This window comes from Carassius gibelio, chromosome A25, assembly GCF_023724105.1.
Source record: "Carassius gibelio isolate Cgi1373 ecotype wild population from Czech Republic chromosome A25, carGib1.2-hapl.c, whole genome shotgun sequence".
Taxonomy (NCBI): Eukaryota; Metazoa; Chordata; class Actinopteri; order Cypriniformes; family Cyprinidae; genus Carassius; species Carassius gibelio.
The window spans coordinates 8700132-8710588 of NC_068395.1; the positions used below are offsets into that span (position 1 = coordinate 8700132).

At 39.0% G+C, this 10457-nt stretch overlaps 1 protein-coding gene across 1 annotated transcript; it reads right to left on the minus strand.

Annotated features, from left to right (window-relative positions):
• Positions 1-47: 47 nt before the first annotated feature.
• On the minus strand, positions 48-9663 carry LOC127947252 (CCR4-NOT transcription complex subunit 4). The gene is made up of 13 exons (XM_052544246.1): positions 9403-9663; positions 7922-8144; positions 7104-7301; positions 6216-6302; positions 6025-6126; positions 5750-5875; positions 5506-5627; positions 4624-4833; positions 4473-4530; positions 4123-4378; positions 3586-4014; positions 1632-1865; positions 48-1551 (listed from the first exon to the last, which is right to left on the minus strand). Exons 2-13 carry the CDS (start codon positions 8093-8095, stop codon positions 1232-1234), a joined length of 2316 nt encoding a protein of 771 aa, XP_052400206.1. The 5' UTR covers positions 8096-8144; positions 9403-9663; the 3' UTR covers positions 48-1231.
• Positions 9664-10457: the final 794 nt, after the last annotated feature.

The window sequence follows — 10457 nt, forward strand, 5'->3', positions numbered from 1 at the left end:
GTTTCTACTCAAGCTACACATCAGAAAAAATGAGAATCAAACAGAGGCAATGAATACTCATTTTTATTTCAGATTTCACTGTTCCAGACCAGCAGAAAAGGGGTAAATTCTTCTCTTTTAGCGCTTTATTTTGTATTAAATGATCGCAGCAGCACGTTAAACCCAAATGTTGAACTACATTGATTTTTTTTATCCTGAAGGAATGAGTGATTGCATTTGATAAATACTGTTTAGTACGGCCACACAGATGAGAAAGAGAGTAGAAATCATTTGAAGGCCTTGGAATGGTGGCATGTTAGTGTGTGTGCCTATCTTCACGCTTTCAACACTCATTTTATCTGCAATCATGTCTTGACATGTCTCCTTTGTCACCATCACCATCCTTTCAAAGGTTCCAGACTTGATTTCTGATTCATACCTTGTATGAATGGCTTATTCTATAGTCAAGCCAATATACACTTCCACAGTGGTCTTTCTCATTTCCCTTCATGGGAATGAAGTTACTGTAGACAATGTGTAGTAGCATGTCAAGTCTCACACTACCATGCTCGCCCAAAGATGCTTAAGCAAACCCTTGAATCCAAAATGGGTCCCATTTTAAGATTTGAGAAGAAACTACTCTGTGATTAATGGAGTACCTTCTAATGAGAACCAGGATTAGGATTCTACAAATGCACTGAAGCATCTCAGCTCTGGCTTCGTAAACATTAAACGTGTAAGAAGTCGAGAGCATTACATCGATTTATCTTATAATCCATTTCCTTTAAATGGTAGTGAGACCTAACTTACGGGAATTGTAGAGATTCACAGTATTAAATTACAGTCTTTACCTTGGAAAGAGTGACGCAAATCAGACATGTTATTCGTTTAAGAACATTCCGCTTAGCCGTTGTTAGTCACATGCACACATTCGTGCTCACGGTTTCCTCTGCACATTTCAGAATCAGACACTTTTATTTTTAACCAGAATCATATGTGAAGGCGTTTGCGTGTAAATGTGTTAGGACCCTCAGTGTCTGTCCCAATCATTACCCTGCACTGATGGTACTCATCACACAGAGATGTATGTGTGCCTTTTAAAAAAAATCTGACAACAGACAAAAAAATCCTGTTGGGAAAGAGATGGAGAGTGAAAGGGTAGAAAGACAAGAGCTTATGTTATGTTATTAATGGAAGGGGTATATTTGCGGTTTCATATTTGTGATGCAGTTTAATTGAGAAAGGGTTGTCTTTAGTGACGGTCAATGCCGGCACTCTGTAGGATGTCTGTGGCCGTCTGCGCTGGGGGTCTGAAGGCTGTCTGAAAGCCTGGAGGTGGGGAGTGGAACTGACTTGGGGTTAGTGTGGGAGGAGGGAGGTAAGGGGCCCAGGCGGCTCTGTGTAAGGAGAGTTGGGCCGCAGCGTCCAGGAGGCCGGTGTGCGGGGGCTGTATGAGTGGACTGGAGCTGGGCGGTCCGTCCATCTCTGTGAGTGCCTGCAGTGACTTGAGCCAGTGTGGCGGATTGTCATCCTGGAGACAGTCCAAACTGTTGCCTGTGGATGCTGGGATACCTGGAGTTCAAAAAGGGACATGAATGAGTACTATTAACGATGTATCCGTAAGCAGAGGGTTTATGAAACACAAATCACACCTGTGATGATGGCGGGATCTATCCAACTGGCCGTACTGTCCCAGCTAAGGCTGTGCGAGACTCCAGTGGAGCCTACTGGCACCCCTATGTGGTTCACACTGGAAGTGGAGGAAGAAGAGGAGGAAGAGGTAGAGTTCGGGAGACCTCCAAAGTTGATGTTGATATTTGGTAGGAGTGCTCGCAGTCCATCCTGCCACTCTTTCACATTTAGATTTTCTACAGAGCCATTGTTTTCTGAAATTAATGAAAAAAAAGAAAAAGATAATTGAAACTCTGTGGTATCCTTACTTCTACATGAAAATGACATTTGGAAACAAATTTACCTTAAATGGGATAATCAACCAGAAAGAAAAATATGTTACAGATGACCAGTGTTATCTTAGTATTTTTTCTATACCATTACAGAATTTATAAGCTATTTATATTCATTTCTATTTTCATTTATGGCTTTTTTTTAAATTCAGTTTTCATTTTAATTTTAGTTCAGTAATGTTGTGAATACAATTTTTTTTTATTAAGCTTTAGGTTTCAGTTTTACTCCATTTGGAAGTAACTTTTACTTCTTTTAGTTATAAGTGTTTCCATTTCCTTTCATATATACTTTTTTCAATCACAGAAATATTTTTTTATAGTTTTAGTTAATAACAACACTGAAGGTGACCAGAGTTCAGAAAAAGCTGCATTACCCATCAAGGGAAAATAAAGTTACAATTAAAATGCAACTCAGTGCTTAAAGGGGGGGTGAAATGCTATTTCATGCATACTGAGTTTTTTACACTGTTAAAGAGTTGGATTCCCATGCTAAACATGGACAAAGTTTCAAAAATTAAGTTGTACGTTTGAAGGAAATACTCCTTCCAGTTTGTCACAAGTTTCTTAAAGTTTTTTTCGAGTATGGCTCTGTGTGACGTTAGATGGAGCGGAATTTCCTTATATGGGTCCTGACGCACTTCTGCCGGAAGAGCGCGCGCTCCCGTATAACAGAGTGGAGAGAGGCTGAGCACAGACAATTACTGATCAGAGCGATTCACTGATCAGAGCGAGAGCGTCGCGAAAAGTCACAAAAGAAGTGTGTTTTTGATTGCCAGGGCAAGACAACCCTGCACAGATTACCAAAAAAAAACAGCATTAAGGGACGAGTGGATGGAGTTTATTTTTACAGAGCATCAACGGAGTTGTGCAAGTGTTTTTGTTTGTTCCCTGCATTTCGAAGATGCTTGTTTTACAAACAAGGCCCAGTTTGACGACGGATTTGCGTATCGTTTATTTCTTAAGGATGATGCAATCCCAACGAAAAAGGGTCACGATCGTGTGTTGGAACCGCAGGCGGTGAGTAAAACTGCTTCAAATATCTCTGCCTCCTTGTTAGTGCGTCCCCTCCCATGCCGGAGACCCCGGTTCGAGCCCCGCTCGGAGCGAGTCGTTGCTGCTGCTGCTCTCGTTCAGTTTCAGCCTCGGGATCTGATTCTGGATCATAAATAAACATCTGAATCTGACTGTAAGCCATGGTTTGTTTTGGATTATGGGTTTTCCCTCACGGTAATGTCACAGCTTCCACATCCTCTCAACGCAAAAGCCTATTCGCGCTCGTGATTCTTTAGCTCCGCCCACACGTCACGCCTCCAGCCGGTCGTGTTTTTCCGGGAAAAATCGGTACAGACTATCTTTCTCTTATTAATATAATAAAACTAAAGACTTTTTGGAGTTATGAAGGATGCAGTACTACTCTATAGGTACTCAAGATTAACAGGATATTGAGTGAAAACGAGCATTTCACCCCCCCCCCCCCCCTTTAATAAAAAAATAAACATACAGGGAACAAGTTCAACAACTTGTTTGTATTTGGATCAGTGGACTACAACTGTAGCCTTAGACCAGGTGTTTTAACACACACACGCACACACAGGTGCTTCACAACAAAACTGGAGCACACGAGACAGATGTATCCCCTAACCTGATATAGGAATCCCCCCCAGGCCGGTGCTGTGGTGCTGGGCCGGCATGCTCAGGTCTAAGAAATGGCTGTGCGCAGCTGAGGCCGTGTGGTTCAAGTGTGTGAGGTTATTGCGGGTGGGGAGGCCCATCCAGGGGTGGCATGCGGCCATGTGTTGGGGCAGGCTGAAGGAGTTATAGAGGCCTTTGTGCTGGAGGTGGGGAAGGCGCTGTTGGCCATTGGGGAGGCTGGTCTGGTGGGAAGAGAGATTGGGAGAGAGGGGGGAATGCTCCTGGACTGACAGCTCTTTCTCTATGAGGTCGGCCAGGGCCTTCCGTGTGACGTCAAATGGGTCGAAGCCGAGGTCATCGTCCTGCTGCTGCTGCTTGGCTGAAGAGCCAAAACCGAAGGCCGCCTGCCAATCAGTAGAGGACGACACTGGGATAGTGTCTGCAAAAAGGAAGAGAGATTGATGGGCTTATCCAATTAGCTCTGCCCACACTGCAATCTTATTTGTCCAAAATCCCACAACACTGATGATTCACCGCACACGCCTACCTGAGGTGAAAAGGCTCTGTGGTTCTGGAGTCATGGGCCAGTCAGAGGCTCCCTGTGGTGAACTGGAGAACGGGGGCAGGCCGCTGGGGATGGGGTTGGGATGTCTGAAATTGCTGTTGTCTGAGAAAAGAGACTGAGACTCTGCCGCCGCCCCCTCGAAGGGCGAGCGCGCTGTGAGTTCGGCCACGCTGATAGGCACAACGAGGCTGGGTTTAGTAAGGCCAGGTGGAGGAGAAGGGGAATCGCTACTGGATGTCTGTCAAACCAAATGCAACCAGATGGATCAAACAAATGAATAAAACAAACCCACAATAACTATTCTCAGGGATTCAGTGTTTTTAAGCACTTACCTGTGATATGGTTTCCCCATTACCTAGATTTATAGATTCTGAATTTTTGCCAATTGGACTGAAATGAAAACACACTGTTATAAGCACAGGAAGAAAAATCATTTTGCTGAATATCAAAGGTACTATTGGCTAGGCTTCTGCAGTACAGTACCTGGTAGGCTCTAAGGCTGATGGGAAAGGTGGAAGGCCTGTGTTCTGTTCTGTTCCCTGTTCAGGATCTGGTTCATCTGGAGTCATGTGGTCTGAGTCTGTTAGGCAGTCTAAAAGAGAAGGGGACTTGCAATGCTCTGTGGTTAAACCATTAACCATTTTCCCATAGTTCTGTAATGAGGGCCACCCTTCTTTACTGGTACTACTGGGTCTGGGGAAAAAAATGCTAAAGTTAAAAGTGGAAATTACACTTCTCTCAAAGATTGAATATATGCAATTCTAAAAAAGGAATATATAAACTACCATTTAAAAGCTGGAGGTCAGAAATATTTTTGTCTAAATTAATACTTAATTAGCAAGGATTAATCAAACTGATCAAAAGTGGCAGGCATTTATAATTACAAATAATCAATTTTCAAATAAAATGCTGTTCTTTTGAACTTTCTAGTCATCAAAGAAATTATATATATATATATATATATATATATATATATATATATATATATATATATATAAAAAACGGTCTCGACAAAATATTAAGCAGCAGTGTCAACATTGATAACAATAAAAAATGTTTCTTGATCAACAAATTTCTTATTTCACCGTTATTATTCGTATTGTATTTTTGATAAGATAAATCCATTGATGAGGATAAGACCATTTTACCAAAAAAAAAAAAAACATTTGAAAAAAGTCTTACCGACCACAAACGTTTGAATGGTACGGTGTATTTTTTTCTATACATTTTAAGAAATAAATTATTATTTAGTTAATTATAGAACATAACCCAAAAAATAAAGCAGCTTTCAATTTCAATTATAAATATAAATATGTTCATCTGACTGGGTGTGTGTAGCAATGAAATTCAGGATAAAAACAACACCTCTGAGTGGAATTGGGTTTGCTCTTCGACTTCTCTCCACAGGCTGAGGTTTGTAAAAAGTTGGGGTTCGATTTGTAAAGGTCTTGGAGTAATTTTTGTTCATACTCTTGATGTTTCCCAGCCTTAAAACAATTTACACACAGTAGTCAAACAATATCCAGATAAAAAAAAAAAGACGGCAAAAAATGTTATGTATTGACACAATCTCAACTGATTGAGCTGCAGTGTAAACATATGCGCTCACCTGCATTTCTTCTTTTGTGAAACTAGCCGCTTCATCCCCCAGTTCGTGTAAATACATGCAGTCCGGCTTAGGACACTGCATGCTTTTGAGAAAATAACTGCAGTACTTTGTTGTACCTAAAGAAGCCTTGAGACAAAACAGAGACAGGTAATTAGTTAAATAGCAAACAACTTTAAAGTGACAGAAAGCACAATAAATATTCATCACAGACATAATATACTTAACCTATGATAATATTTTGTTAATGGCTTAGGTTGTGATGGTTTTGCACTTACTTTGAGTGTTCTACCATCCACTATGACATTGTTTACACACTGTATTGCTCTAAGGGCGTCCTCTGAACGAATGTAAGTTACATAGGCACTGGCACTAGGACCCTGTGGAGTGAAAGGTCAAAATAAATATTAAAAGTGTGTGTGATCGAGCATCAAGTTTCAGAACTGAAATCACATGTGGCTTTTCTTACCTGTGAACCTGCATACGATGTGCTATTATTGATGACCACTTTATGGATTTTGCCGAACTTTCCGAAATATTCCGGGCGCTTTAGAACCTAAGTAGTAATCAAAGTGACAGTGATTCTTCAAGTGGATAATTGCATGAACCACAAAACAGACACTACGCTGAATTATGCCCACTAATCACACGATCACACTATAAAATGAAATGTGGAAGGACATTTTCTTTTGTTCAGCAAAATATAAATGACTCGCTGATGAAATCTCTTTATTTTTGTGCTATTCTCATTCACCTCCTACAGGACGTGACACATTTCTGTTTGATGTGATATGGCCAAAAGTGGCAACTGATTTTACATGATCAGTGATTTAAATAAACAATACCGTTCAAACGTTTGTAATCAGTAAGAATTCAAAAATACATTACCGCTTTTGTAAAGTTTTTGTACACTACTATTCCAAAGTCTGGGGTCTGGGAGAATTAGTTTTTTTTTTTTATATAATTTTATTCAGCAAGAATTCATTCATTAGCAGCACATTAGAATAATTTCTGAAGGATCATGTAACATTGAAAAATGTAATGGCTGCTGGCAATTCAGCTTTGACATCACAGGAATGAATGACATTTTAAAATATATTAAAATTAAAAATATATATATTTTTAATTTTAGAAACATTTTACAATATTACTGCTTTTACTAGATTTTTAAAAAAATAAATAAATGCATCCTTGGTGAGCATAAGATCCTTCTTTGAAAAACATAAAAAATAGAGGCAGAAACTAGTGATTAATTATCTAGTAAGTTGAGTCTATTAAAAGAAATACCATGAATTAATAAATTCTTGCAAAGGTAATAACTAAAACATATATTGCATTGTCTAAAACAAGCATTCACCTCTGCATCCGCAAGTCTTTGAGAAAGTCCCACGACGAACACGAGGTTGCGCTGCACCACACGGACACTGGCCAGGTGCTTGCGGTTCTCCGTCACCTTCTGCTTCTTTTCATTCTGCTTCTGCTTCTTCTCGTTCTTTATCCTCTGGATCTCCTCTTGTGACAGCGGTTTGTATACTGCTGGATCCTCCGGGTAAGGCTACAGAACACACAGAGCCAGTTACCTCGCATGAACCGGTTTCTGAAGGGTGGCAATTCTCAAAGAACTTTGCAAATAGGTCAAGTTTTCAAGCTGACACCATCACAGTGAGACAAATGAACCACATCGCGTTTACACTTGGGAAGCGCGGTTTTGCCAAGAAAGTGGCGCAATACGCTTTAGCCACAATTGCATAATCAGGCTTGAGAACATTACAGCAGGTTAATCACACAATGTTTGGCCACTGTGCTTGTACACAACAATGTCTTTTTACATAATTCGCCTAACAATTTCCTCAAAATGTCTCACCCCTTTTAAAAAGTTTATAAGCTCTTATATTTTGCAAGTAATACAAGCCATCCATGATTATACAGGTTGTTATATTCTGTGTTAGCTGGGTTTCATTATCTGCATTTATTAACATCATTTTCTCCAGATGTTCGTGATATAACAGTTGAGAACCACTGTTTTAGATATTGCTGTTGACTACTACCTGAGAAAGTGCACATCAAGGTCAGCTTCTCATATACAATGTAACAGTGACCCAATGGCGATGTTGATAAAATACTATCATTAACTATCATTAGAAGCCTGCGTACAAACTTCAAGCAGAATCGTACCTTTCTGCAAGCAGGGCAGAGGCCGTTCTCGTCTGTGCGGATGCGGTGCCAGCAGAAGCGGCAGATCTGGTAGCCGCAGGTGCAGGGGAAGAAGTTGACGTCGTCGATCTCCAGCGGTTCCATGCACAGTGGGCACTCCATGGGGTCTTCTTTCAGCTCCGGGCTGCGGGACATCCTATCGTACAGCAAACTCGGGAGAGACTCTGGCAGGTCAGCCGAAGGGCTGATGCAAAGGCAAAGGCAAACAAGTGGATTTGATTTAGATGTGGCAGCCTGGATGATGACAATACTTGATTCAAGTACATAAATGCCCTTGCTAAATAATAATATTGAAAATGGCATGTGTAGATTGATCAAAACAGCAATCAGCCATGACAAATGAATACAGTCAGCTGTCATGGGCTCATAACAGTCTAAAACATTGAGCTACCACAAAGCATATTAAGCCTTTTCATGTTACTGTCATTACATTCAGTTAGCCCAGTTGTTAACATGCTGATGTTTTGGGATTTGCAGAATAGGACCACTGGGTCACATTAGAGTCAGGTGTTCACAGTCCATGAACAGACACGAATACCTCATTTAAAATGTGTCAATTTCAAATAAATGATTGTCACAGACAATACAAAGACAATGCTGTATGCAGCACAAAATACTAAAGCTTTTTTTTTTTTTTTTTTTTATCTAAATGAACTGCGAATCACATCGTACGATTTAGTAGCTCTTTTGTCCAACGCTGACATTTGTACCACAACAAATTATTTTTTTAAACAATGTAGCAAAAAAGTTATTTGTGAAAGTAAATTATCATCAGCATTTTCAGCGAAATCATATATTAAACATTCACGCTTCAATCGTTCGCGTCTGCCCAAAATAAAACACTGTTTTGATTCGTAGAGCCAGTTTCTGTTTTCTCAAATTGACATAAAATAAGTACCCACCACATTTAATACTTTTAACATCTAAGAATCTTTATTAAAATCTCAATTACTGATCTCTCACATTGTATATGTCTAGCGGCGCGTCAGTCAAGTCGAAAGCCGGTGAGGTGTTTCCACAGCTGGGACAGACTTCATCTGACGTGCGGCACAAAACTCAACGCCTAAAACCATTTAATTCACCCTCCAACAATCAATAACACACAAACTTAAGAGCACGCATATTTTGAAATGACTGTAAATTAATAAAACGACTTTCCCTTTATAGATATATTGTCGACAACGAATGTTTTATAAACGTTTCTATGTTGCGGCCTACACCCAGCTAAAGCCTGCGACTCTCCTACTAAACGGCCCGGCGAGTAGAGGAGGAACCGCCGCCTGTACACCTTTGACTTCATCCTTTACTTAAAACTCAATGTTTTATTATTTAACCATGGGGTTAGTCTACTTCAACACACTTATACAAACCTAATACTGATGTAGTAGTTATATTAGGGTGCACTGATCGCAATTAAAGCAGTTGTTTTGTAGGGTACTCACTTCAACTAGCTGGTCCTGTATTGCAGGGATTCCACTCCAAAGGGTTATTCACTCTAGTTTAGGCGGGGGTTTCTCCCTTTCAACTGATCAGATGTGCCTATCTGATAGTTTGGAATGAGCACTATTCCACAGCTCAGGTGTTAAAAGCTGATTAGATGGTTTCCTACTCAGTTTTACTGTTTGTTTAGGTAACAGATTCTTACCACCATCTTACACTGAAATGAGGAGGGAATACAGTAAACCAGTCAGCTCTCATTGAGTTTGCGCAAGAGTCGAAGCACAATGCATTGTGGGAGATGTAGTTTATATAGACGGCATAATTTTTTACATCAGTAATGTACTACAGTCGCCACAAGGGGCGATACATATTGCTATATATCATATCATATTTACGTGCTAGAGAAAATAAAATAAAGTATTTATTTATTTAGTTATTAATTTGTTTTTGTTACTGTAACAGTTATAGAGATTACAATGGAGTATTTAACTTAATATCTTTGATTTATATGACAATTTCTTTTAGATTTGTCAGCATTTTTTATTCATTAAATACACCCAAATACTAATGTTAAATGTAACTTTTTAATAGTAAGGTTTTATGTATTTTCTCAGTTAATATAATAAAAACTGCATATATAATTATACAAGAATGACAATGTAAAAAGATATTTTAAAAAGTTAAATTGTATTTTACCATTAATAAACTTGATTTTATATCACCACCTTTTTAATAGCTACATTTTAAGTACTCTCTTAGTTAATACAACATAATACAAACTTGCATGATTATACAATAATTACAATTATAATGAAAATATAATTTGAAATTATAAAAGCATTTTATTTTAATTTCTAACATTTAAAATGCAATGCAAAAGCACTGTAGTTGACATGATTAAAAACTCTTAACTTTGTCCTTTATACAAAAATACCAGCTATCAACACATATATTATAATACTATAAAATGCTAAAAACACAGATGTTTTAGTTATGAGGTAGGATTTTCATGTTTCTGAAGGTTTCCACCACTACATATAATATCAGTGTGACAGAG

Coding starts and splice junctions, on each gene's coding strand:
- LOC127947252 (XM_052544246.1), bottom strand. CDS start 8,095: ATGTCCCGCAGCCCGGAGCTGAAAGAAGACCCCATGGAGTGCCCACTG. Junction 4,834..5,505: donor AAACCCAATTCCACTCAGAG/GTGTTGTTTTTA, acceptor TTTTTTCCCCAG/ACCCAGTAGTACCAGTAAAG. Junction 4,379..4,472: donor ATGGGGAAACCATATCACAG/GTAAGTGCTTAA, acceptor TTGGTTTGACAG/ACATCCAGTAGCGATTCCCC.